The following is a 24,189-nucleotide window of genomic DNA, read 5'->3' as shown; positions in this document are numbered from 1 at the left end:
TTTCCTGCTAGTTCCACTTACTGCTTTAAAAGACAGTTAATAAGGAGGTTTGGGAGGTTTTTCAATCTATTTAAAATCCCTTCTTGACTTCACAGTTTGTGAAAATTAATTCTAATCCTTCTTGATTGGTTGAAAAACGAAGACAACAGAGCATCCCATGATTGGAAACTGAAGCCTTTGCTCAAGCCTGATGTGGGCTTGTGGTCTGAGGAGCCGGCTTTGCAGAATGCTTTGGTTTGAGCCCTTTAAGCGCTCCTGTGAGCACAAAGACTGGCGCTGTAATTGTGGGGCGCCAGTGTCTCTGGGCGAAGTGCCCTCCCGTCCTTCCCCTCTGCTTGGTGAGCAGAAAGAAAGGGCACAGCGGGACCCGGCGCTGCCCACAGGAACCCGCGGGTCAGAATCCCAAGCAGTTCAAGGGCCAGGTCAGCTACGTTGAGCGCAGATGTGTGTGAGACCTTGTGAAGGAGGTGTTCCTTGTGTGATCACAGGGGATGGAAAAGGGCTGCCAGAAAGGATGGAGAATAAGGCTTTGGATAAAAATGTGTTTGTTTCCAAAACAGGTACCCGGCCCTCCGGCCTGCCAGGATCCTGTGCTTGGTGCAGTTCTGCGCTCGGGTACACCTTTTCTTCCGAGATGCCCACCCCAGTGCCTGCAACCTGTCTGCCTCCAGTGGACCTGACGAGGCCCCTCTGCTCCTGGCGGGGTTGGCACAGGACGGGGCAGAGCTCTGGGCCAGCAGTTATACAACCACCAAGAACCTTCCAGGATCCCTCGCTTCATGTCCTCATTGAAATTCAGGAAGCGGTCCTCCTTGCCTGGCTGAAGTGCAGTTCTGCCGGGCTTTTGTTTCGTCTGTGAATAGTTCTTGCTGGACGCCCAAGGCAGGGTGACTCGGTAACAGGAGCCCCTCACCCAGAGACCGGCGCTCCCACACCAGAAGCGCCGCAGAGGTAAGTGTGCAGACGGGAAACCCTCGCGTGGAGCACATCTGTGATCTCTTGTCCGGGTACCGCCCTGAGTTTGGAGTAGCCAGCACATCATGGGACTCAAAAATGAAGCTGCCAGTGGACGTGAAATTGAGGGGGGCGGGGGTAGGGCGAAGCACTTAAAGCCTAAAGTCCTGCTGTGAATCTAGACTGTTCGGGTTTGTTTTCCTGGGAAAGTGATTTTATTCACTTGTGGAATTAACTGCTTATTTTTTTCTTACAGTACTTCTATACAAATGATATCTCTTTTACTGAAAATAACTTAAAAACAAGTATTTATTGAAAATCACTTCTTTGGGAGTTTTTTCAGAGTGATCAGAAGTGAAATTTGTAATCTTATCACAAATCAATAAGTGGCGGCGTGGTGAGTGCAGCGCTGCGGCCGCTAACGTCAGCCTTTGCCCCCGGCAGCGCCATGGCCCGGGAGGAGCTGGGCTACGACCGGGTGCCCCCACTGGAGCGCGGGCGGCCGGATGCGGGAAGCTACGCCCCGGACACCAAGCCCAGTGACCTTCAGCTGTCTTCCAGGCTGCCCCCGTGCTTCAGCCACAAGACGTGGGTCTTCTCCGTGTTGATGGGGGTGAGCAGCTCCGCGCCAGGCCCGCGGAGACACCGTCCCGCTCCGGGGCCCGCTGCCGGGGTGCTGGTCCCAGATGGCCCGGGGAAGAGCGGCCCCGGGTTACTTCTGCCTCTGAGAGACTCGTGGGTGCTGACGTGCTTATTTGCTGTGCTCTTTGAGTTATTTTCCTCTGCTGGCGAGGCTCTGTCCTGCTGGCCCTGCCGGCCTCTGGGCCGTGGCTGCTCTGTGTCCCGGCAGGGGTCGGACAGCCCAGGGCCCACGCCAAGCCTCCGGCTCATGTGTTGTACCAGGGCGGCCTCCACGACCCTCGCCTCCTGGGGGTCTGCAGAGATGGGGAGGAGGGGCCACGCTCGCAGGACGGGCCTCTGGCGGGGTGGACCGCAGGACGGCGTCCTGAGGCAGGAGGCCAGGGCCATGGGGCCAGGGAAGGCTGAGGGGCCAGGGGCCAGGGCCAGCAGGGAGGAGGGGGCAGGCCTGAGGGGACCTGGCCTGGGGTCCCGGGACGTCTCCCTTCCGATATGCTTGGATAAGCACTTGGACGACAGAAGAAGCCCTTTTGGCCTGAGCGGGCACGGTCACCTGGGCTGGCCACTGGACGCGACTCTCTGTGGGTGGAAGCTCGGGGGTCGGTGTGCCGGGGGCCGAGATCCAGGATCCGGGCTGGGGCCTCGCCCCTCCCTGGGCCCCGGACTCCGCGGGCCAGCCCCGCGGCACCCCGGTGGTCCTGCCCGCCCTCCCCCCAGCCGCTACCCTGTGCCACCGAGACGGGAACTCCCACCGTGTGGGTCGAAGAGGACGGTCCTCCCTCCAGCCCCCGGGTGGGCGGCGGGCGGCCGGTCAGCCTCCTCTCATTCCCAGCTCCTGGGCTCTGTTGCCCGCAGCAGCCCGCGGCCACAGCCCTTGATCCCGCTGCCCTCTCCTCCCTGAGGGGTGCACCTTGGCCTCCCCCGCCCCCCCGGCCCGCGGGCCGCAGCGCTCCCATTCCGTGGCGTGCGCACGGCCCTCTGCCCACACCCGGGTCTGAGTGACCTTACACCAGTGCCCTCGGCCCCGTGGCCTCCCCCTGTGCAGGGAGTTTCCATCTCCGGTGCCTTGAGCGGGATGGGGTTGTGTGCTCGGCTCTGTGCCTGGACCGGGGGGCCCCGAGGCCCCTGAAATTGCACATGTGGGGTGAAGGCGTTTTCTGGGGAGTGGAGCCGCCGTTTCTTGCTTTGAATTTTGACAGGGTCTCCTGTCCCCCAAATAAGTGTTGATGCCCGTGACCTGCCCCTGGGGGAGGGCGGGCGGCTGCCGTCCTGCAGGGAGGAGTGAGGTCCGGCGGGATCCAGGCGTGGATGTCAGTGTTGTACAGAGTTAAGTTGTAGTCAGAGGGCTAGTTGTTCAGCCTCCTGACCTTCAGGCCTGACTGTGTTGTCACCCGAATTCGTGCTGCTGTTTTGCAGAGCTGCCTGCTTGTGACCTCGGGGTTTTCCCTCTACCTGGGAAATGTGTTTCCTTTGGAGATGGATTACCTACGCTGTGCTGCAGGTTCAGTGAGTAGCAGTCCTGTGTCAGCACTGAAGTTTGAGGTTATGCACCTGGGTTTTTTGCTCTGAGATTTACCCGTTGCTGTCACTCGCCCCTCATTCAAACTCTCTTCCTATACTTTGGCTTCGAATAGCAACTGTTGCTTTTGAAAATGATCAATGAGGCAAGTCTATCTTACCCCACAGACTCCAGAGCAAGAAACGGCACTTTGATTTCCAACACGCAGGTGCATGCTGCCCCGGGCTGCCCCATGAGCCGGCAGGGAAGCCCTCCGTGGTTTGGGGGCCACACCCCCACCCCTCCCCGAAGCTTGTACCTGCTTCTGGACTCAGAGCCGAGGCCTGGGGAGCCACCAGTCCTCATGGGGAGACGACCAGTGACTCCCGCCAGCTCAAGCACAGGGCACATCCCCTGGGGTTTGGGGGGCCCTCTCGCCCATCTGCTCTCCTGTTCCAGCCCTGTCAGCATCCCCAAATGTCTGAAAACACAAGACAGATGCAGCTGCCCTTACCCCGTACCCCCCGCCACAGGTTGCCCAGCCTCCACTCCCTTAGAAGAAAACCCCTTGAAAGAATTTGACCCGTTTCCTGCCCTTCTCTCTGGAACCTCCTAGGTGGCCCTTTGTGTTCACCACTGGAGCAGCCCTGGTTGGGGGTCACAGGGGCCTCTGACCTCTGACTCAGATGGCTCCAGGGCCACGCTGACCTAGGCCGATGTCCCAGCAAAATCTTCGGTTGCGTCCTTCACCCCCAGGGGTGATGGGCTAGGGGGACCAGTCACGTGGTCCAACTGGCTCCTCCGTCGGTGCCCAGCCCCCATCCGACCCCTGCTGGGCTCGCCCACCCGCCCCGCCACCAGCTCCCACTGCAGGGTCTGGGCGGGGAGGTCCCGTTGCTGCAAGAGCGAGACCGGCACGGCCCACGGGGCCCAGGCTGGCCCCCCAACTCCCCCCCGCCCTGACCCCAGGCTGGCCCTCTCCCTTGTCCTCGGCTCCGGGGACGCAGTGGGGACCTCTGACAAGGACTCCGGGGGCTCTGGGGCCCCTGAGCATTTCTGCTCCTTCACACGCAGATGGTTTCCCCTTTCTGCGTGATTCTTACCAAGACGCGCCTGGTCTCGGGCCACAGGAAGCGACATCCGCTTCTAAGCGCGTCCAGCTAGGACAGTCTTCATTTCGGTGTCTTTTTCATCATCACAACAATTAAAACTCTTTCCAGAATAATTATTTTGAAAGACCCAGGACCCTTCAGCGTCGAGAGGGACCACTGCGTCTGATGGAGGGGGACACGTCTCGGGCCACGTGGGTTTCCAGGGCACAAAGTGACCAGCGGGGACGCTCACCGGCTCTCTCTTTTCAGTGCATCCCCTCAGCCATAGTGAGCTTCGCCGTCTGGAGGAGAAACGTCAGCGCGGTGAGTCCGGCCTTCTGTCCGCACCCTCTGCAGCCCTGCACCCGCGCTGTGGGGCTTCCTTCACCCCCCCTCCCTCTGCCCCCAGGGGGGCGGAGGGGCCCGAGCTCGCACGCATCCCCCCAGCTGACTCTAGGGGCCCTATCCTCGGGATGGGTGACTAATGCCAGGCTATGTGGTTGAATGTCACTTGGTTTCTTTCTTCACACAAAGGAGAACGAAACCCCTCCTGTCTTGTTTTCCAGATTCCCAACTTCCAGATACTGTTCGTGTCCACGTTTGCTGTCACCACGACGTGTTTGATCTGGTTTGGATGCAAACTTGTCCTGAACCCGTCAGCAGTAGATGTGAGTCCCTGGAAAGCCACGTGGGTCCTCCCGGGGTCACAGGAGCCGAGGGCTCTGGCCCCACTGGGTCTGCTGAGGCCTGTGGGCTCGGAGCTGGCGTTAGTGAGCTATCTGCCGGGTAGTTACACTGGAAATGTGTATCGTAGCTCTTGAGTTTGAGAATTTCATTTAGGCTTCTGAAGAAAAGAATTGTCTTTAACGCTTTCACTGATTTCAGTGGACAAATTCACTGAGTTTTGTATCTCTTTCACAACAGTTCTTAAACATTATCAGTAATGTAATAACATCTTTCATCAGATCTGCGATACCGCTGACGTAAGTTGCCCTGTTTATGTTCCGTTAAGAAAAATGGAAGAGTCTTGTCATTTAAATTACAATGCAGCAGAAAAAAAATCTCTAGGAAACAGGACCTGATCAGAGATACCTCTGCTCTGTGTTCAACACGTTTTCTTTAAGATCAGGAAAAGGGTGTGGTGGCCCGAGGACATCTCAGCCAGGCGTGTTAGGGCATGAAAAACGGACAGACACGTGGATCTGAAAGGAGCACCTGTGCTGCCATCTTCTGCAGAAGAGACGATTTTCTGCTTTCTTGACATTTGGATTATTAAGCCCACGTAGCAAGGTTGCTGGATGTGAAAATCAATGTAAAACAATTGTTTGTGCCAGAAACAGAGATTTTGGAAAATGTTATTTAATAACAGATATCATTTTATAAAGTGCCCGGGAATAAACCTAACAAAAGGTCTGGAGACTCTTTTGCAGAAAATCATAAAGCCTCGCTGAGAATTACGATGCTTCTTTATCAAAGAAACCCTACACGGAAGTGGGCACCTGTCCCATGGGTCCGGAGCAAGTGCGCCTGCAGGCAGGACCCAGCAGGTTTAGGTGGTGACCAAGGGCCGGGGTGGAGCCCCCTTGAAGAACATGTTTGGGGACTCACCCGCACCCCACAGCCGTCCCAGCAGGACGGGAGAGCCGCCCCGGACCAGTCGGCCCAGGCAGCCCCACGTGCATGGCCGCAGCCCCGGCCCGGAGCACAGCAGTGACCAACCTGGGGGGGGCCCTGCCCCCGGCCCGCCCACCACGAAGCCGCGGCCAGTCTCCCGCAGACACAAGGAGCACAGTCTGTACGGAAGGGGACACGTTCTCTTGGAGTGGCCGACCGGTCCCAGGGTACATGAGGAGCCTTGGGAGAAAGTCAAGGGTAGCAGGGACCGCGCCGGGCGCTCACCAGCAGGAAACCACAGCGCCAACGCGCAGCTCGGAGGAGCCACACTAGTAATCAGAGGAGGTCAATGAAAGCCACAGGAGATGCCGTTTCCAGCATCGGGACGGGCTGGAGCCCAGGGTGGTTCCCTCACGTCCGGCAACTCCTACGTGCTGCTGCAGGCTCTATGGAAAAGTCCGGAATTTGCAGGTCCTTTCTGAAGAAGTACATACACTGGGAAGCCCCGTGGCACTAACCCTGGAGAGACACGCACATATGTGACCAGGCGGTGTGTTCCTAGCAGCCCTGTGGATCGTGGCAAAAACCCCAAACCAAAACAGGTAATCTAACGTCCATTACTAGGATGGTGCCCCCAAGTGCACAAAACGGATGAAGAAATTGTGAAAGATGCACGAAGCTTCGCGCTCACAGCCTCCTCCTACTGGATGGCCTCCCCTGGGGCTGGGCCTGCATCGTCCCCCAACCCAGGCCCCAGCGCCAGAGCCCGCCGTTAACCAGACCCTCAGGCTCCTGCCCCCTCGAAGGCCCAGCCAGGCCGCGTGGAGGACACAAAGCTCGGACACCTAAACACATGGAAGGACCCCAGGACCACGATGTCAGGACCACCGGTGTCCAAACACAAGGTCACAAATGGTGAAACAGGAAACTCTGCAGCGTGAGGCCGCTCAGGAAAGGGGCTGCTCCCCTCCCCTGTCTCCCTGTTGAGCCGGGCTCTGGACTTGAACCTCCGCCCTGGGGACAGCCACGTGGGGCTTCGCTGTAGGGTCCCTGCTCCCTCTTTCCCACCCGCCGTCCCTGCCTTGGCTGCAGCATGTCCGCCGTGGACACCGCTTTCTTTAGGGAAGGATCCAGCTCCACGGCCTCCGACGCTCCCCTTCCACAACTGGGCCGACGTGGGCACGTCTTCGGGGTCCTCATAGGCCAGGGAGGGGCGTGAGTCCACCTGGATTCAGCTAAGCCCAGGACACACCCTCACCGCCAGCGGGAGGCTGCCAGGTCCCATAGCCTTTCCCACACTTGGCGTCCCCAACAGCCCCCGTTTTCCCATCTGATGACGGTGTTGTGGCTTGCTGTTACCTCAGATCACACTCTCTGATCACTAGCACTTTTGAGCCCCTCTTCCTGGGTGTTTGCTCTCTTGGGCTTCCTTCCTGTCCTTGGCTTGTCCTAAATCAGGGGTCTCTTCCTGTGAACCGCAGCACTTGCTGTCACACTGTGTGTCAAGTTCCCCCGTGAGCTGCTCGACACCACGCTTTTTATTGTGGCTTCGTGACTCCAGTTGTCTTCCTTCTTCAAAACTGACAGCTCTTATTTCAAATATATTTCAGGATAAGTTTATTGAGTTCCTCAAAAAATACAGCTGGGATTCTATTACGATTACTTGATGTTTACAGAGTAATCTTGTGAGAATTGACATCTTTATTGTGTGGAGTCATCCCACTGAGAGCATAGACTGTCTCTCTACTTACTCACATCATCTCTGTCCTTTATTAGGGTTGGAAAGTTCCGTGTATTCTTGGTTAGATAATCCCTAGATGATTCACAGATGTGTTGCTAGTATGAATGGTGTCTTATTTATTAAATTATATTTTCAGATGGCTTATTGCTAGTGCAGAGAGAGGCTACTGATTTTCATTTTTTCTTTATTTTGAAATATTTGAGACTGGAAAGAATTTGCACAAATAGTACAGAGCATTCCTGTGTATCCTTCATCCTGTGTGCTCTTCATCCCCAATGAGAGCATCTTACGTGGTCAAATCAGGAAACTGACATTGGCGCATGTTAGCTTAGACCTTATTCATATTGTACCGGTTTTTAAAAATGGATTTTTGTAAGTGGACTTTGTTCCTGGAAGCTTTACTGGACTCGTATCCTCCGAGTTTTCTGTAGGTTATGTTGGTTTCTCTATGTAGGTCACTCTATCGTCTGCAAATAACGACAGTTTAAATGCCCCTGTTCAGTCTAACCCTCTTGTTCCTTTTTCTCTATCGCTTTGGCCAGGACTTCTGCTACCGTGGGCCTCTCTGTCTTATTCCTGATTTTAAATAGGTTGTATCTAAAGAGTTTCCAATAAGTTTTTTGTTTTTTGTTTTTAATTTATTTTTGGCTGCTTTGGGTCTTTGTTGCTACTCGTGGGCTTCTCATTGCGGTGGCTTCTCTTGTTGTGGAGCACGGGCTCTAGGTGCGCAGGCTTCAGTAGTTGTGGCTCGTGGGCTTTAGAGTGTAGGCTCAGTAGTTGTGGCGCACAGGCTTAGTTGCTCTGCGGCATGTGGGATCTTCCCGGACCAGGGCTCGAACCCGTGTCCCCTGCATTGGCAGGCGGATTCTTAACCACTGTGCCACCAAGGAAGTCCCCTTTGTCTGATTTTAGAACTAGGGTTATACTGGTCTCATAAAATGAACGAGGTAGCTCTTATCTCTTTTTTGTTTTTTGCAAAACCTTGATATGATAAGAAGTCACTGCTTCTAGAAAGTTTGGTAGAACTCACCTGTAAAATCATCTCCATCCAGGGCTGTTGGTGAGGGGAGGTCTTTCATTATCAGTGTTAAAGTTTTCTGTCTCTTCTTGTGTCAAATTTTGGGTTTTATATTTTTATCAAAAGTTTATCCATATCATGCAGGTTTTCGAAATTATTAGTTTATAGTCGTTCATAATCTTGCTCACTATTTTTAATTCAAGCCAAATATAGTTATTTCTCCTTTTCATTCTGAAATGTAATTTATCTCTCTGTTGTATCTCTTATTAGTCTTTTCGAAGAACTGGCTTTGCTCTGTTAACCTCACTTTGTATTTCTGGTTGTCAGTCTCTGCCTAGAACCCTGATGAAACAGACACGTGGGATTATCTTAACAAGTCACCCATTTATTACTGGTTTCTAATATCACTACATTAGGGTCAGAATGTACAACCTATAATGTATTGATTGTTCAGAATTTACCAGGGTTTGTTTTGTGGCCTAATAGATGGTCAATTTTTGTTAGTGTTACACAAATGCTACAAAAGAATGAAAATTCTATGTTTTATTTTGCATGTACAGTTCTGTAGATCCAACTTATTAGTTGCATTTGTTTTTAAATGTAGGATTTTTAGAAATCATCATTGAGGGTATAGTGAGACCAAGACATCAGGAGACGACTGCCACTGCAAAGACAGTTTATCACAGGTGCCAAGAGGAGGGGGCCCCAGGGCCGGTGAGGAGGCAGGGAGAGGGGACACGTGGGCAGGAGCCTTCACTGGGTTTCCGCAGGGAGAGATGCGAGGCAGGGTGGGCAGGCGCAGGACCGGCCAGCGTGAATAATCTCGGTGGGCTCAGGGCGGAGGGGCTGCCCAGGTGATTGGGGCAGGTGGCGGGAGAGGCCCATAGAGGCTCTCGATTGGTTGGTTTTATTTTATTTTATTATTTTTTTGGCCGCGCTGCACGGGATCTTAGTTTCCCGACCAAGGATTGAACCCGGCCACGGCAGTGAAAGCGCCGAGTCCTAACCGCTGGACTGCCAGGGAATTCCCGATTGGTTGGTTTTATATCACACAGTTAACTCAACTTTGTTGGTGTATTGTCCTGTGGATTTAAACACAGGCATGGATTTCTGTAACTGCCAACAGTCAGGACATGCAACAGCTCCATAACCGCCAACCCCCTGGTGTTTTCTCCTTGGGACAATTACTCACAGAGCTGCTATAAACGTGGGCAGGTTTTAGTGTGAACGTAAGTTTTCATCCCTTTAGAGTAAATACCCAGGAGAGACCAACCACTAAGGAAGGCTGAGATCAGGGCAGACTACAACCCAAGGGCCAAATCCAGCCCTTGAGCCAACAATAATTTAAAATCAAAAACCCACCAACCAACAAACAAAAAGATATACGTGAGTCAGAGGTGGTTTGCGTGCCTGGCATCTGGCTTTGGACAGAAAAGTTGCCGAGACTTTGAAGAGGCATCTAAGCCCCTTCGTGGGATTGTCCACGTTTACGGAATGAAAGCGAAGAAGCCGGTTTTACAGACGTATGTGTTCTCCTTTGGCAGATCAATTTCAATCTGATTCTGCTGCTTCTGCTGGAGCTTTTCATGGCGGCCACGGTGATCATCTCTGCGCGGTCCGGCGAGGCGCACTGCAGGCAGAAGGTCGGTCCAGCCTGAGGCACAGCTGCGCCGCAGACCTGGCTGCGGAGCGAGGGGCCAACGGCCCCGGGGAGGCAAACCTGGGGATGCGGCCCCACCACCTCCGTAGCCTGATGCTGATCAAGTAACACCACCCCCACCCCCCAGCAGTGTTACGCGCAGAGACCAAGTCCGCCTAAAGTATCACCCTGTAAACTAGGACTTCAGCAACCAAACACATTTTCACGTGCCACGAGAAGGTCCGTGTTTGAGCTTTTGCGCTGAAGCCTGAAGCTCCAGGAGCGTCTTCCAGATGCTCACGTTTCAGACCATCGCCCGAGCGACGGCCTGGACGGACGGCCACCCCTGTGATGTGGTTTTGTTTCTTTTCAGGGCTCCGTCTCCGAGAGCACCAACGTTCTGTATGAAGTGACATTTCCTGCTCGGGTCCTGAAATCCTATTCCGTAAGAAAAGCTTTTCTTTCTCCTTATTTTATTTCATTGTTGGGGGTAGTACTTGAGAAATATGGTGTAGGCGTGTCCCTGGTACACGAACTGTCCTGGTTGACAGTACACCCCCTTTTACTCTCAGTGTGTCCATAAATTATATGTTAATTGTGTTTTCACTCGTTTATGTCCTCTCCAAAATTTTTTAGTTTACTCGTTCTATTACTGAAAGATCTGTTAAAAACCTCCCAATCTGTGGGCATTATCGATTTGTCTTTGTAATTCTGTAGCTTTTCACCATAGAGTTTTGGAGCCTGGGTTTTTAGGTACACGAAAGTTTAGAATTCCTTCCTTCCTTCTTTCCTTTTTTTTAAAATCATTACGAGCAACTCTCTCTAGTAATGGCTTTTGCCATAGAACATATATTGTTAACTACATCAGTTATCTCTTGGTTAATATCTTCCCAGTGTATCTTTCCCTCTTCTTCCACTTCTTTCTGTCCTTACATTTGGGCAGTTTCTGTACAGAGTGTTGGCGCCGTTTGAATTGCGCTGGTTCACTCAGAGCGCAGTTCCTGACACCTTCATGTTTATTTCTCCATCTTTTTGTTTCCTATCTTCTGTGCCTTTTCCCACCTTCCTTTGAATTGGCAGGAGCTTCTTCCTTCCCTTTCCCACGAATTTGGGTTGGAAATATGCATTTTCCATATCCCCTTGGAGGTTATCCTCAGCGTCTCAGCACGGGGCGCCCTGACGCTCTGCCCTGAACTCACAGGACCCTCCGCACCCCCGCCCCCTTCCAGGGACCCCGGGGAGCCTGCCCGTTCCCCTGGGTGACACTCTCTGCCCCCAGGTCATCGAGGTGATCGCCGGTGTCTCCGCCATCCTTGGAGGGGTCATCGCTCTGAACGTGGATGACGCCATCTCAGGCCCGCACCTTTCGGTGACGTTCTTTTGGATCTTAGTGGCCGTGAGTACACCCTGGGTGGCCCTCGTCAGTGTGGCCGACCTTTGAGCTCGGTTTTGGGGCAGTCAGGCAGGAAAGCGGCGGGAGGAGGGGCGGGGGTGGGGAGTGGGCGCTGGTGGGCCGAGCAAGATGCTTCCCAGGTCCTCGTGGGCCCCAGACCAGGGCGATTTGGGAACCGAGGATTAAATGAGTCGGGATGTTAGCTGGTATTATTATTATTATTTTAAAACTGGCTTGAGGATACTAGTACCTCATACAGATGTATTTCTGTAATTATGATACTATTTACTCCCTCAGATTAGCTATTATTTTTTTTAATATGAATTTATTTATTTATTTTTGGCTGTGTTGCCGCGCGGGCTTTCTCTAGTTGCGGCGAGCAGGGGCTACTCTTTCATTGCGGTGCACGTGCTTCTCATTGTGGTGGCTTCTCTTGTTGCGGAGCACGGGCTCTAAGCGCGGGCTTCAGTAGTTGTGGCTTGCGGGCTCTAGAGCGCAGGCTCAGTAGTTGTGGCTCACGGGCTTAGCTGCTCCATGGCATGTGGGATCTTCCCGGACCAGGGCTCGAACCTGTGTCCCCTGCATTGGCAGGTGGATTCTTAACCACTGCGGCACCGGGGATGCGGTAGCTGCTATTAGTATTTTATATTTTTTGTATTAGTTTCCCTGAAAAATACTTGTTTTATTATTTTATAACATATAACATTCATATTGCTTTATAATACGTTTTAAAATGTAATACATTTATATTATTTTACATTGAATACGACTACCGTAAATGCCTAGCGCCGCACCTGGTGCTTGGTAAGTGCTTACTGACTACACGGTCACTGTTTTAAACATGGGCCTTTCATCCTTTCATAAGTAAGTCCGAGTTGACTTACGTAATTTAATGTTGTTTAGCGTTTAGCTGAAATGCGGCGCGGGGAACACACGGCCCCCAGGCCTTGGCCCCCCTTGGCTGTGCTGCCGGTGGGTGTGGGCCACACATCCGCTTGGAGCAGCTGCGATGGGCCCTGCACACCCGAGTTTCCACGTGTCACGAGATGCCCCCAAACCCCAGGCTCCTGTGCTTTGTGCTCCCACACCAAGGGCCTGGGCATTTCCTTTTCCTTTGTGGGCGTGTGGATGGGTCACTGGGGCCCGGACACACTTGGGCCCAGCAGGCTGTGCTGGGCTGGGGCGGCGGAGGGTGCTGGGCGCCTGGACCCCCGGCGGGGGGCAGGTGGACGGCAGGGGGCTGGGCCCCGCACTCAGCAACCTCGAGGAAGTCTTGTGCTCCCCTGAGCTTCCCTCTGCCCGAATCGTGTAGAACTAAATCAAGCTCCTTACGATAAGTGGGAAAAGGCCTTTATTGATTACAAAGGGACAGGAGTGCTGGTCCAATGGAGGAGCCCCCAGTGGTCAAGCATGGTGGGCAGGGGCACGGTGTCTCCGGGGGCCCTGAGTCTGATAGCCCAACTGAGCCCGCCAGCGGCCAGCTGGTACTCCCTCCAGAAATGCAGCATCGTGAAGGTGGCACCGCTGAGGGTCAGCTGAGGCCTCCCCATCAAGGAGGCCAGCGAACTGACAAGAAACACGAAGCGTGATCATCCATTGGGTCCTGAGCTGGGAACAGACCCAGCTGGACCAGGACATCATCAGGACAATTGCAAGTCCGAACACAGACCCTGCCTTGGACAAAGCTGCTGAGTCTGTGTTACGTCTCCCCGGTGCAGTGCTGAATGGAGACGGAGCAGGAGACACGCACACAAGTATTTAGGGGCGGGTGCCACATCTGAGAGAGCAGGTGTGAGGGTTCCAGGGTTCCAGCCTCTCTTGCACGGATCCCCGGCTCTCCTGGCGACCAGCATGGCCCGAATCAGAACGGGAGGGCACATGTTTGGCATCTGACTTGTTGGGCTCTCATCTCTGAAGCCTTTCTTTTTCCTTTTCTCTTAGTGTTTTCCAAGTGCCATTGCCAGTCACGTGACAGCAGAGTGTCCCAGCAGATCTCTGGTAGGTGAAGCCCGGCCGGGTTCCAGACACCCGCGGAGCGACCTGCCGGGCTGGGCGGGGTCGGGGGCGAGCATCTGAGGGGCGTCTGCAGGCTGCGGGCTTGAGGGGGGGCCTTGCCGCTGTCCGAGGCCTGGGCTGTCCGTGGAAGTAAGCAGAAAGGGCCCATTTGGCATAAGAGTCGGGAGAGATTCCTGGGACTCAGCGGAGGCGGCGTCCTGTCCGGCTGTGGATGTCGGACAGTGACAGTCGCTCAACCGGCCCAAATGCCTTGCGGCGTGAGCGTCCGAGCTGGTGCTGAGCTCAGCCGACACCTGGGCCTGCGTGGCCTCTGAGCTGGTCCAGGCATCGCTCTCCGAGGCGGGAGGGCCTTGGGAGGTCACAGGAGCAGGTCGGAGGGCACTGGGAGGAGGCCATCGATTCCTAAGTGCTATTTTATCAACAGAGCGAATTGCTCATAAGTTGAGAAAGCTTGCGAGACACGTGGTGAGCTTTGAATTAACGGGCAAACCGAGCACAGAGACTCAGCAGGTGCCCCACGCTGGACGCAGACACACGTCAACTCATAACTCCCGCTGTGTGGTTGCCGGGCTGCACCCTCCGTCCGGGCAGTGGCTCCCAGACCCCGACCTCCCACGCTTGTCTGCTTCCCGCCAGGTGGAGGTGCTGATAGCCATCTGCAGCCTCGCGGCCCCGCTGCTGTTCACGGCCTCGGGGTACCTGTCCTTCAGCGTGATGAGAATCATGGATGTCTTTAAAGATTACCCGCCAGCCTTCAAGGTGGGTGTTCTTTTATTTTATTTTAAACTCTATAGGAACACGATGCCGCTGAGCAGTGCTGAGCCGCTGCCCACGTCGGGGCAGGTGGCTGGAGCTGGCTTTGCACACGCCTGACGTGCACGGAGCCGGTTCTGCTAATTGGCTTTTCTCCGCGGACAGTGACGCGTCTGTGCACCGTCCTCTGGTGCCCGTTCCGCCCGGGACCGCTCCGCTGCTTCTGTTCTTCTCCTCTGGGCTGCTCTGGCTTGAGCAGCCCCCCAGACACCCTTCTTCACAGGCGCCTTACATTTTCTCGGCCCTGTTCCCATCCACTTGCGTTTAAGAGTCACCGTTTGTCCAGTTTCATGAGAGACCCCGTTGGTTCCTGGGTAAACTGAGGGGTGTGAGAGCCTCCCCTCTAAGGGGGCTTCTCGGGGGTCCAGCGTCCTCCCCGCAGGCTCGGGCTCCAGGCGAGGTTAGTCCTCAGACGCCCCGCGGCGTTTCCAGTGTAGACAGTGTTTGCCCCCCAATGTTCATCATGAGAAATTTCAAACATACAGAAGAGCTGAAAGGTTAATGCAGTGAACACTGAGATTCCCTGGTGGCTTCCGTGCGTGTCCGTGCGCGTGTTTATGCTGACGGGTGGGTGGAGCACACACCCGGCATCGTTTTCCAGAAGCATCTGAAAGCGAGTGGCAGAGGTTTGAGGTGACCCCTCGCCCTTAGGTGCTCTGGCATCTCAACAGTAAGGACAGTCTCCTGCACCCCTGAGGTGGCTGACGTCCTAGGTGACAGCACGTTGTCCCCTCAGACCATTGCCCGCTGCCTGGGCCACAGGGGAGGCCGGGGCGCTCACACCTGCGCCTGCCCGAGAACCCCACGGGGGACGCGTGCTTGTCACTGTCGGCAGAGCGCTGCGTCCTTTGTTCCCTGACGCCCAGGGTGACCCACCCCTGGGCTCCCAGATGCCGGCACATCATCCTCTCCCGTCAGACGCTTGAGATGGCGCGGGCTCACCTGGTCCTGGTCCTGCCCTGTCCCGCCCTCGCCCCTGGAGGGGGAGCCGTGTACCCATTCCTGTGGGGGCATCATTACGCCGGAGCCCTGTCAGTGGACGGAGCTGAGAAATACATGTCTACTTAAAGATCCCTAACGTATCTTGCTATTTCCAATTCAAATTTTACATTCTAGGGTTTTTTTCCCCTTAACCTCTCTTATTTTATATTTGCATCATTTTTCTCTTAGTCCAAAAATCCTGGTAACACTGAATATAGTTACTGCTTAATTTTGCCTGACAACTCACACGTGTTCACAACTACAGGCCCCATTTTCTAGCAGCAGCGCCCCTGCTGGGTGAGGGACGGCTCTCTGTACGCACTCGGAGGTACGGTCATGTGCTCCGTGAGGGAATCCCCCTTCTGTGAGGGGTCCTGCTACACAGTCAAGTTTAATGGTTTCTCTTTGTATTCAGCTTTAGGCTCTGATGCTTTTTTCCCTCTTAATAGTATTTTTGAATATATAAAACTTTCACACGGTTCAAGTCAAATCATCCGAAAGGCAACCTCAGAGGAGTCGTGGTCCCATCCACGGCTCCCCTGATTCCTTCTACAGGCAACCGTGCATATTATTATATTCCTTCTTTCCTACAAAACAGGTCACTCTAATCACGCTTCTACACCTTACCTTTTGTTTTTTTTAACTTAATTTCTCCTGGGGGCTCCCGTGTTCCCTCCCGCCTACGGTCTGAGAGCACCTGCTCCTCCGTAGCCCGGGAGGGTTGCCACACTGGGCTCTGTAACACAGGTGACAGACAGAGCCTCGGGTGGGGCTGTTACGTGCATCTCTCTGGAAACGGGTGACCTCTTACTGTGTCTACAGTGTGCACTTCTCCAGTAACCTCTGTCCGTGTCTCCTGACCACCTTCTAGTGGGCTTTGAGAACGCTGCTGACACAGGGAGCCCGGCGCTCGTCAGACACGGAAGATGCAAGCAGCGGCCTCAGCCTGGCAGCGGTTTTCACCCCGCTTGTTGTGATTTTTGTCATGTGGAAGCTTTGTCGTCGTCGTGGTTGTTGTTTTTACATAGTTAAATTTGTCAATATTTTCCTGTATTGCTTCTAGATTTTAAGTCACAATTAGAAAGGCTCGTACTTGTGTTTCCGCTGGAGTTTAGCCTGGAGTGCAGCACAAGGAGTGGGCCCCATCGGACTTTTCTCAAATGGCTCGTGGTTCAAACGCTGTTTATTAAAAAGCCCACCTTTTCCTCAGTCGCCTGAGACTCTGCCTTTATCACGCACTGAGCTTCGGTCTGTTTGCGTCTGTTTCTGCCCTGACTGTCCCCCCTCGGCCGGTCTGTGCCGCCAGGTGCACCCCGGAGATTTGCACCGGGCATCGCCACCTGGCCTGCTCGATGCCTCGCGGCCGGCTGCCCTGCGTTTCGGGGCTGACTCACTTCTGTCGCTTGCTGGTTCTTCTATATGAATGTTTGTTTGTTTGTTTATTTATTTATTTGTTTATTTATTTATGGCTGCGTTGGGTCCTTGCTGCTGCACGTGGGCTTTCTCTAGTTGCGGTGAGCGGGGGCTATTCTTCGTTGCAGTGCGCGGGCTTCTCATTGCAGCAGCTTCTCTTGTTGTGGAGCACGGGCTCTAGGCACGCAGAGCTTCAACAGTTGTGGCACGTGGGCTCAGTAGTTGTGGCGCACGGGCTCTAGAGCGCGGGCTCAGTAGTTGAGGCGCACGGGCTTAGTTGCTCCGCGGCATGTGGGATCTTCCCGGACCAGGGCTCGAACCCGTGTCCCCTGCATTGGCAGGTGGATTCTTAACCACTGTGCCACCAGGGAAGTCCCTATATGAATTTTAGAATCACCCTGCCTGGCTCTAGATAGCCAGCCCAATGTTGCATTTTTTAAAAAACTGGACTCATGGTTAAATGTGCACATAAACTTCAGAGGTGTTGTCTTTTTGGTTTTTTTTAACAGTGACATTTTCTGGGTTCTTCTTTGTCTTAACGTTGCATTGTTTTGTACTTCTGAGGCTGGAAGGGCACCCCTGCAGTGTGGCGAGGGGCCAGTGCTTTGTGGATGTCTTTGCAGCCACTGGGGCTTCCTCTGTGCTGGTGGAGGGCCGTCTCCCGAGGCGCCCCCCGCACCACCCCGCTCCCTCTACTCCTGGGCAGACCCCTCCTCCCCAGCGGCCAGTGCCGGACCCTCCAGCCTCGAGACTGATCTGTCCCGCCGCCCCGGACCCGCCCCTCTCTCTCGTCCGGCTCGGGGCCTCCACAGCAGACCTCCGCCCCACCTGGGCACCCTCGGCGAGGCCACGGGTGGTTTCAGTGGCTCCGCTGTGGACCCGAGTGGTTGTTGGGAGGCCTGGACGACTTGACCCGGGCAGCGGCACCATCACGGGGCCTGGCTGCCTGCGGGTCATCTTTGTGTCCCTCCGTTAAACCCAGAGCAGAAGTGATTTCCTCAACTCTCTCTCACTGAGACAGAATGTTGCTGCTCAGGCTGGTGACATAATAGGGCACAGGGGAGTGAGATCCTGAAACCGCTCCACACAGGCTGCTGCGGGGCTCACGGTCTGTGCTTTGGGGCCACGGCCTGGGAAGCCCGCGCGTGGCCTCCCTGGGCGGCAGGCCCATGCGGTGGGGGCCTGGGGGCGGCCGAGAGCCGGGAGGAGAGGCGCTGGGCTGCCCACCGCCTGTCTCCACCCCCAGCCGTCCTACGACGCGCTCCTGCTGCTGCTGATGCTGGAGCTGCTGCTGCAGGCGGGCCTCAACACGGCCACGGTCATCCAGTGCGTGCGCTTCAAGGCGGGCACGTCCTGGGACGCCGCACAGACCGGCCCGCAGGGACGCCCGGCGGGAGAGGTGAGTGGCCTCCGAGCGAGCGTGGCTCCCCGTCCCGTCCCCTCCCGTCCCAGTGGGGCTGTCTTCCCAGGGCCCTGGGCAAAGCGACGCCCACCTGCGCTGACTTCTTTCCAGACCTGTTGGGTCGCTTCGTATTTTTTAAAACACCCCAGAAGAATCTTGGAAAGGTACAATACGTTATACGCTTTTTAAGCCAGCCAGGCAAACGCAAATCCATTTCTGGAAAGGTGTTATGGACTGAATGCTTCCAGTTCTACTCTTACAAACGTAGACGAGAACTTGGCAAACATCTGCATGGATCACAGAGCTTTCCCTCTGCGGCTCGTCAGGGTGCCCACTACAGACGTGGCGTCGGCGACCCCTGGCCGGCGGGCTCTGAGGGGCACGCCAGCCCCTCGGCCAGGCTCAAGGCCGCTGCACTTTCCCCAGGCCCTGCCTCTTGTCCCCCACAGCTGACAGGCTCCTCCCCGTGAGCTGCCCGCTGTCCTCCAGGGGCACGATGCTCCGGGTGCCTGGGCGGCTGCTGCAGGGCCCTCCAGGGCCACCCTGGGTGGACCGGGCACTCCTCCCGCCCAGCCACCACCCGGGCCCACCCCGTCTCACGTCCTGCTCTCCTGCAACACGTCCAGCGCGGCCAGCCTCCTGCCTCCGCCACCCTGTCGCCCCACGAGGCTGCTCCCGCCCTCCCTGGGGGACGCACTCCGGCCGTTGGCCCTTCCTCAGCCACCCTGCACGCTCCACCTCTCCCTCCATTGCACTTCTCATATGGCGTCGTTTGGTTGTCGTTTTTACCCGGGTGTGGTCAGTCCCCGGAAGGGTTGGCTTTGTCCCTGGGTCCCACGTGAGGCCCCCCTGGTTCTGTGTCAGGACGCCAAGGTGCAGCGTCAGGCCGATGAATCCTCCCCCCACGTTCCAGAACTGCCAGCTCTGGGGGCTCGGCCGGGCAGCTGTCCTCCCTGTTTGGTGACCGCTGCCTCAGGCGTCCTCCCTCCCCTGGTGTCATGCCCTGAAGACGCCTTCACAGCCTCCGGGGCCGGGTCAAGACCCCTTCTCTGTGGAGTGTCCAGCCTCTGCCCCCAGGAAGAGCTTGGAGGGACTTACCCCTGCACCCTGGTGTGTATCATTCCACAGTCAGCAGTATTTACTGAGCACCTACTGAATGCAGACGCTGCTCTGCCAGGTGCTGGGATGCAGACCCACAGGAAGAGGCCTCACGAGGCAGGTGCAGGTTCCACCCGAGCCCCCGGCTCCCCGGCTGTTCGGAGGATGCCCGCTCACGGCAGCCTCCCACCCCCCATCCAGGGCCCACCCCCCATCCAGGGCCCACCCCCCATCCAGAGCCCACCCCGCATCCAGAGCCCACCCCCCATCCAGAGCCCACCCCGCAGCCCAGGCCCCGCCCCTGCGGAGGACATGTGCTCTGGGTCGCGGCCGGAGGTGTCGGGGCTCTGGGACAGCAGAGTAGTGAGAGGGAACTGAGCCTCCTTCCTGCTTCCTGCCGCCTGGGTGGCCCGGGACAAATAACTCTTTGCCTGTCTCAGTCGCAGGTGGCCAGAAGCCCCCTGAAGGAGTTTGACAAGGAGAAAGCGTGGAGAGCCGTCATGGTGCAAATGGCCCAGTGACTGCGGACCCAGCTCGTTAACTTAACGCGCAGACGCTAGTTGTCCCTGAGCCGCGACCTTCCAGCTCGCCCCTCCCCTTTCGTAGGGCAGGCTGGGCTGCAAGGTGTTTTCATTTCTTACCGTAGTTTAATTTTGAAATAGGCAAACGTTGACTATTTTGCGCTGACTGCGGGGGTTGGAATCAGTTCAGTGCTCCCGAGGTGGTCTAACCACAGGAGCAGTGGCACGGGGCCCCCAGGTGAGGGAGGGGCCCACGCTAGAGCTGAATTCTCCAGGCACTGATATTTGGGCAACCACGGGTCTCCGGGTTCCCGGTCCAACCAGTGACCGGCTGCCGGTGTCTGCTCCTCTGAACCTCGCCCGGCCTCCCTGCCCTGCTTTTGTTGAGCACCTACTGTCCGCAGCCAGCACACACACCGTGCGTGGATCTCACCCATTTCGGCTCTTCCCTTCTTGGGGGCCCAGCCCGCTGAGTGAGCGTGGATTCCTTGACGAGGGCAGAGCTGCTTCCGCCCCGTCTCGAGAGCCCGTGGAGCTACCTCCCCCGGAGCCGGGGGTGCAGGGCGGCCCCCACCCCCAATGCGCAGCTTTCCCCACGTGAAACCCACCTGCCTGCATTTCTGCTCTCTCTGTACTTAAACCCACTCTTTCCGGAAGGGCCCCCGTTCAGTGGCCCTGGTCCATGTACGGGTGTCCTACACAGCCAGTGGAGACCCAGCTCAGCAGCGGTCAGCCTGCACCCATCCTGAGCCCTCTGTCAACGATGCTGGGGTCGACCCCGTCCACTGTGGCCGCTCAGTGTTCTCTGGGGTGGGGCCGTTGTCCAAGGCTCTGAAAACTGACAGCTCACATCTCCACGTCTCGGTGGCCTCCGTGTCCCGGGCGGGCCAGGAAGACAAATGCCTTGGTCAGTTCCCCAAACAAGCACGGGGTCAGCAAGGTGGCTCTCACCTGCACACGAGCAGACCCCACCCAGACGCAGCCCACGGGGCCACCTCCCCTTCCTGCAACTCCCCAGCCTGGACAGGAGCCACGGGGACAGGGCAGGTGATGCTGATGTCTCCTGGGGGTCCAGAAAGTCTGAGCCTTAGAGCTGGAATGAGGTGCCTGGGGACTTAACACAGGCCTGCACTTTGTTATTTCAGAGAGAGCTTGAAAAATCCACACAAATGGGGTTTTAAAAGTGTATAGTCCTGTCTCTGTCAATTTACATTTTTGTGTGATATAGTTTAATACTGCCTGAGCAATAAATGCTAACATGTCAATGTGGCCCAGTGGCCTATTTAACTCTGGGTCTCTGGGTATTTCCATGCCCAGGTCTGAAACAACTGAGAGGTAAAGCATAGGAGGGGGATGGGGGCAAGGGCCACTTTTTAATTTATTCATGATTTATGTTGCCCTGAGCCAGTCTGCAGTGGGATCTGGTGGAGATGGGAAAGGCACTGGGGCCCACCCAGGGGAATGCCCACCACCCCTCACTGAGTGGGCGCAGAACCTCACTTTCGGGTTATCTTGGGAAGTTAAATGCAAGATAAAGATTGTTAAACCAAATAAAGATGACATCTAGATTTGGGAAAGTTACCAGGAGGTAGGCACTGATGGGGTGGGTGGATCTTTCCTACTCACCCCTCCCTCCACAAAGATGCTGGACCAGAGAGGCGGGACATCTGGGTGGGGTGGGACACTGGCCGATGCTGGGAAAGCCCGGGGCGGCGGCTCAGGCCCCACGAGTGACCCTGGGGACACCAGAGCACACTCCCTGGTGGGCTGGGGGCGTTCTGCTGGGGGACATCGGATGTTAGGTGCGGAGGGAGGCCCGAGGTGTGGACCAGAAAGAGGCCCGAGGGTCCCAGGACAGAGCCTGCCCTGGACAGCCCGGCTGGTTCCGCAGGGGCGGGGGCCTGGGTGTGGCCCTCGGGTCTTTATGACTTGGGGGGCTCTGACGGCCAGGGCGGGTCTGTGTGACCCTGACACCCGGAGCGGGGCGGGATCGCGTGATCCCAGGCGGGGCGCTCGCCACTCGCGGGCCCTCCTCCCCGCGGACACCATGCCCGGCCCCCGGCGCCCCGGCCCCCGCGCGGGCCGTGGCCGCGCCTCGGACTGCAGCCCCTGCCGGGGACCCCGCCTGGGTGCCCCCGACCGCGGCCTGTGGGACCCCACGCCCCTCGCGCGCCGTCGTCCTCGGAGCCGCACTCTGAGCCACTCCCGGAGCCGCTCCCGCCGCCCCCTGCCGCCCGCGCGCCCGCGCAGCCCCACGCCCCGCGCCGGCCGCCGCCGCGCCGCGCTCCCCGGGCCTCGCTGCCGGCGCCCCGGTGCTGCACAATGCGCCGCGCGGCCCGGGCCCGTCACCCCGGGCAACCGGAGGACGCGGGACAGCGCGACTGGGGGCGAGGGCACGGGCCCCGGCCCGGGTGAGCACGGGAACAACCGCCCTCCGCCCCTCCGCCCGGGGATTCTAGACCACCCCCGCGGAGTCCCGGACCTACCCTTCCTTCGGAACTCCTGACCGCCTCCCTACTCCAGACCTGCCCAGCCCTCCACCTCTGGACCCCGCCTTCGGACCCCCCACCCCGACCCTAGCCTGCGCCCCCCTCAACCCCAGACTTCCCCCTCCACCCCAGCCCTGCTCTCGCCCCTCTGAGCTCCCTGCTTCTATCAGCACTGATACCCCCTTGCAGGGGTCCAGGCAGTGGAAGGGAGGAAGGGCGAGGTGCCCGAGGCCGAGGCCGGAATGGAACCGTCCGCGTCATCGGAAGGGGAGCAGAGAGGAGAATCTAGTCAGTATTGTCCTGCGCCCGCCGCCCTGGGTTTCCTGAAAGGGACCGCCGAGCTCAGGCTCGGGGAGGGGGCATCCGTCTGTTCTGTTGATCTGTCTGCCCGTCCTTATTCCGAAGTACCTGCTTTAATTCCAGGAGCCTCGTAATAAGTCTTAATATTTCTCTGACTTTGTTTTTTCAAGATGTGCTCAGGTTTTCTTGCATTTTTAGAATCAATTGTTAATATAACCCCCCCAACACACACACACACACACACACACACACACACACACACACACACACACGAGAGTCCTGCTGGGATTTTGTGATTCCATTGAATGTGTAGATCAATTGGGGTGAGAACTAACATCTTAATATCCAGACTTCTGACCATGAACAATAGCTCTTTCATTCTTGTCAGTAAGGTTCCCACTTTTAGTTACAGGTGTGCAAGACCTTTTGTTAGAATCACTCCCGGATAATCCATGCTTAACACTGCTGTAGGTGGCATTTTTGAGTTTCATTTTCTAATTGTCTCTAGTGTATAGAAATACAGTTGAATTCATTTTCCTGGCTTGGTGGTTGGTGACGTTGGTAAATACACTACTAACTCATATAATTAGATTTGTTACATACACAATCATCACCTGCAGATCTTTTCAGTCTTTGTACCTCTTATTTCCTTTTCTTGCATTATTGCATGGGCTAGCACTTTTGAGTATAATGTTGAATAGATATGATATAGTGGACATCTTTTTTTGTTTCCACACTCAGGAGGAAAGTGCTCAGTGCTTCACCATGAAATATGATGTATAAGGTTTTTTTATTTTTTAAACATGATTTTTTTTCACATTTCTTTGACTGTCAAGTTTTCTTTGGCAAATTTATCTAAAATATTAAATTTTCATTTTAGAACCTAGTTTATAGTTATATAACAGAGGTCCTAAACTGATCCAGGTTCACCAGAATACCTTTCTGTAAGCCCTAATGGTTAATATTTTCCCTATAAAATGTACAAGTGTCTTTTAATTAAGTTGTCATTCACAAAAATTATAAATTAAACACCTATAAATTCTTGTTGCTATAAGTTTTAAAGGAAGTTCCCTTTATTCCTGGTTTACTGAGAGTTTTAAAACAAATAGTTATTACATTTTATCATATGTTTCTTCTGCATATTTTTTCCTTTAGTCTATCAAATGATTATGCTATGGATTTTCAAATATTAAACAAACTTTGTATCCCTAGAACAAATAGCACATGGTCAAGTGTACTGTTTTATGTCACTGGATTTGATTTACAAATATTTTAAGATTTTTGTGTCTATTTTTATGAGCAAGATTGGCTTGTAATATTTCTTTCTTTTAAAAAGGTCCTTGTCAGATTTTGGTGTTAAATGCATGACCTCATAAAAAAATCTTGAAAAAGAAAAAAAAAAAGAAAGGGTTGAAAAGGCTTTTCTACCTTCCTCTCTAGTGAAAGGGTTTATATGGGGGTTCTTTTGGGGTTTTTTTTTTTCTGAAATATTTGGACAGATTGACCTGTAATGCCATCTAGGCCTGGCTTCATTGTGGGAAACATTTTAAATATGGAGTTAATTTGTTT

The 24,189-nt window shown here is 55.3% G+C and overlaps 2 protein-coding genes across 2 annotated transcripts in view; both read left to right on the top strand.

The window, feature by feature from the left end:
* The first annotated feature begins 1,414 nt into the window (after nucleotides 1-1,414).
* MLC1 (modulator of VRAC current 1) lies at nucleotides 1,415-19,831 on the top strand. The gene is made up of 12 exons (XM_059934909.1): nucleotides 1,415-1,567; nucleotides 3,010-3,099; nucleotides 4,453-4,506; nucleotides 4,749-4,850; nucleotides 10,100-10,198; nucleotides 10,432-10,434; nucleotides 10,568-10,639; nucleotides 11,474-11,590; nucleotides 13,529-13,585; nucleotides 14,240-14,362; nucleotides 18,057-18,209; nucleotides 19,757-19,831. The coding sequence occupies exons 1-12, from the start codon at nucleotides 1,562-1,564 to the stop codon at nucleotides 19,829-19,831; spliced, it is 951 nt and encodes a 316-aa protein (XP_059790892.1). The 5' UTR covers nucleotides 1,415-1,561.
* Nucleotides 19,832-21,878: 2,047 nt separating this feature from the next.
* Nucleotides 21,879-24,189, top strand: part of TTLL8 (tubulin tyrosine ligase like 8) — a 41,582-nt gene continuing 39,271 nt past the window's right edge. The window contains exons 1-2 of the mRNA XM_059934908.1: nucleotides 21,879-22,242; nucleotides 22,510-22,608. Of these exons, the coding sequence (XP_059790891.1) occupies nucleotides 21,879-22,242; nucleotides 22,510-22,608 (463 nt within the window). The remainder of the gene's footprint in view (nucleotides 22,243-22,509; nucleotides 22,609-24,189) is intronic.

The sequence above is a fragment of the Balaenoptera ricei genome, chromosome 10 (genome assembly GCF_028023285.1).
Source record: "Balaenoptera ricei isolate mBalRic1 chromosome 10, mBalRic1.hap2, whole genome shotgun sequence".
Lineage (NCBI taxonomy): Eukaryota > Metazoa > Chordata > Mammalia > Artiodactyla > Balaenopteridae > Balaenoptera > Balaenoptera ricei.
The sequence above is the reverse complement of the archived record's forward strand: the minus strand, read 5'-3'. Positions and strand labels throughout refer to the sequence as shown.

What these genes read in the sequence shown, in the direction of transcription:
- MLC1 (XM_059934909.1), top strand. An exon ending in AGTGTCCCAGCAGATCTCTG is followed by an intron (nt 13,586 to 14,239) that starts GTAGGTGAAGCC and finishes GCTTCCCGCCAG; the next exon opens with GTGGAGGTGCTGATAGCCAT. An exon ending in AGGGACGCCCGGCGGGAGAG is followed by an intron (nt 18,210 to 19,756) that starts GTGAGTGGCCTC and finishes TCTCAGTCGCAG; the next exon opens with GTGGCCAGAAGCCCCCTGAA.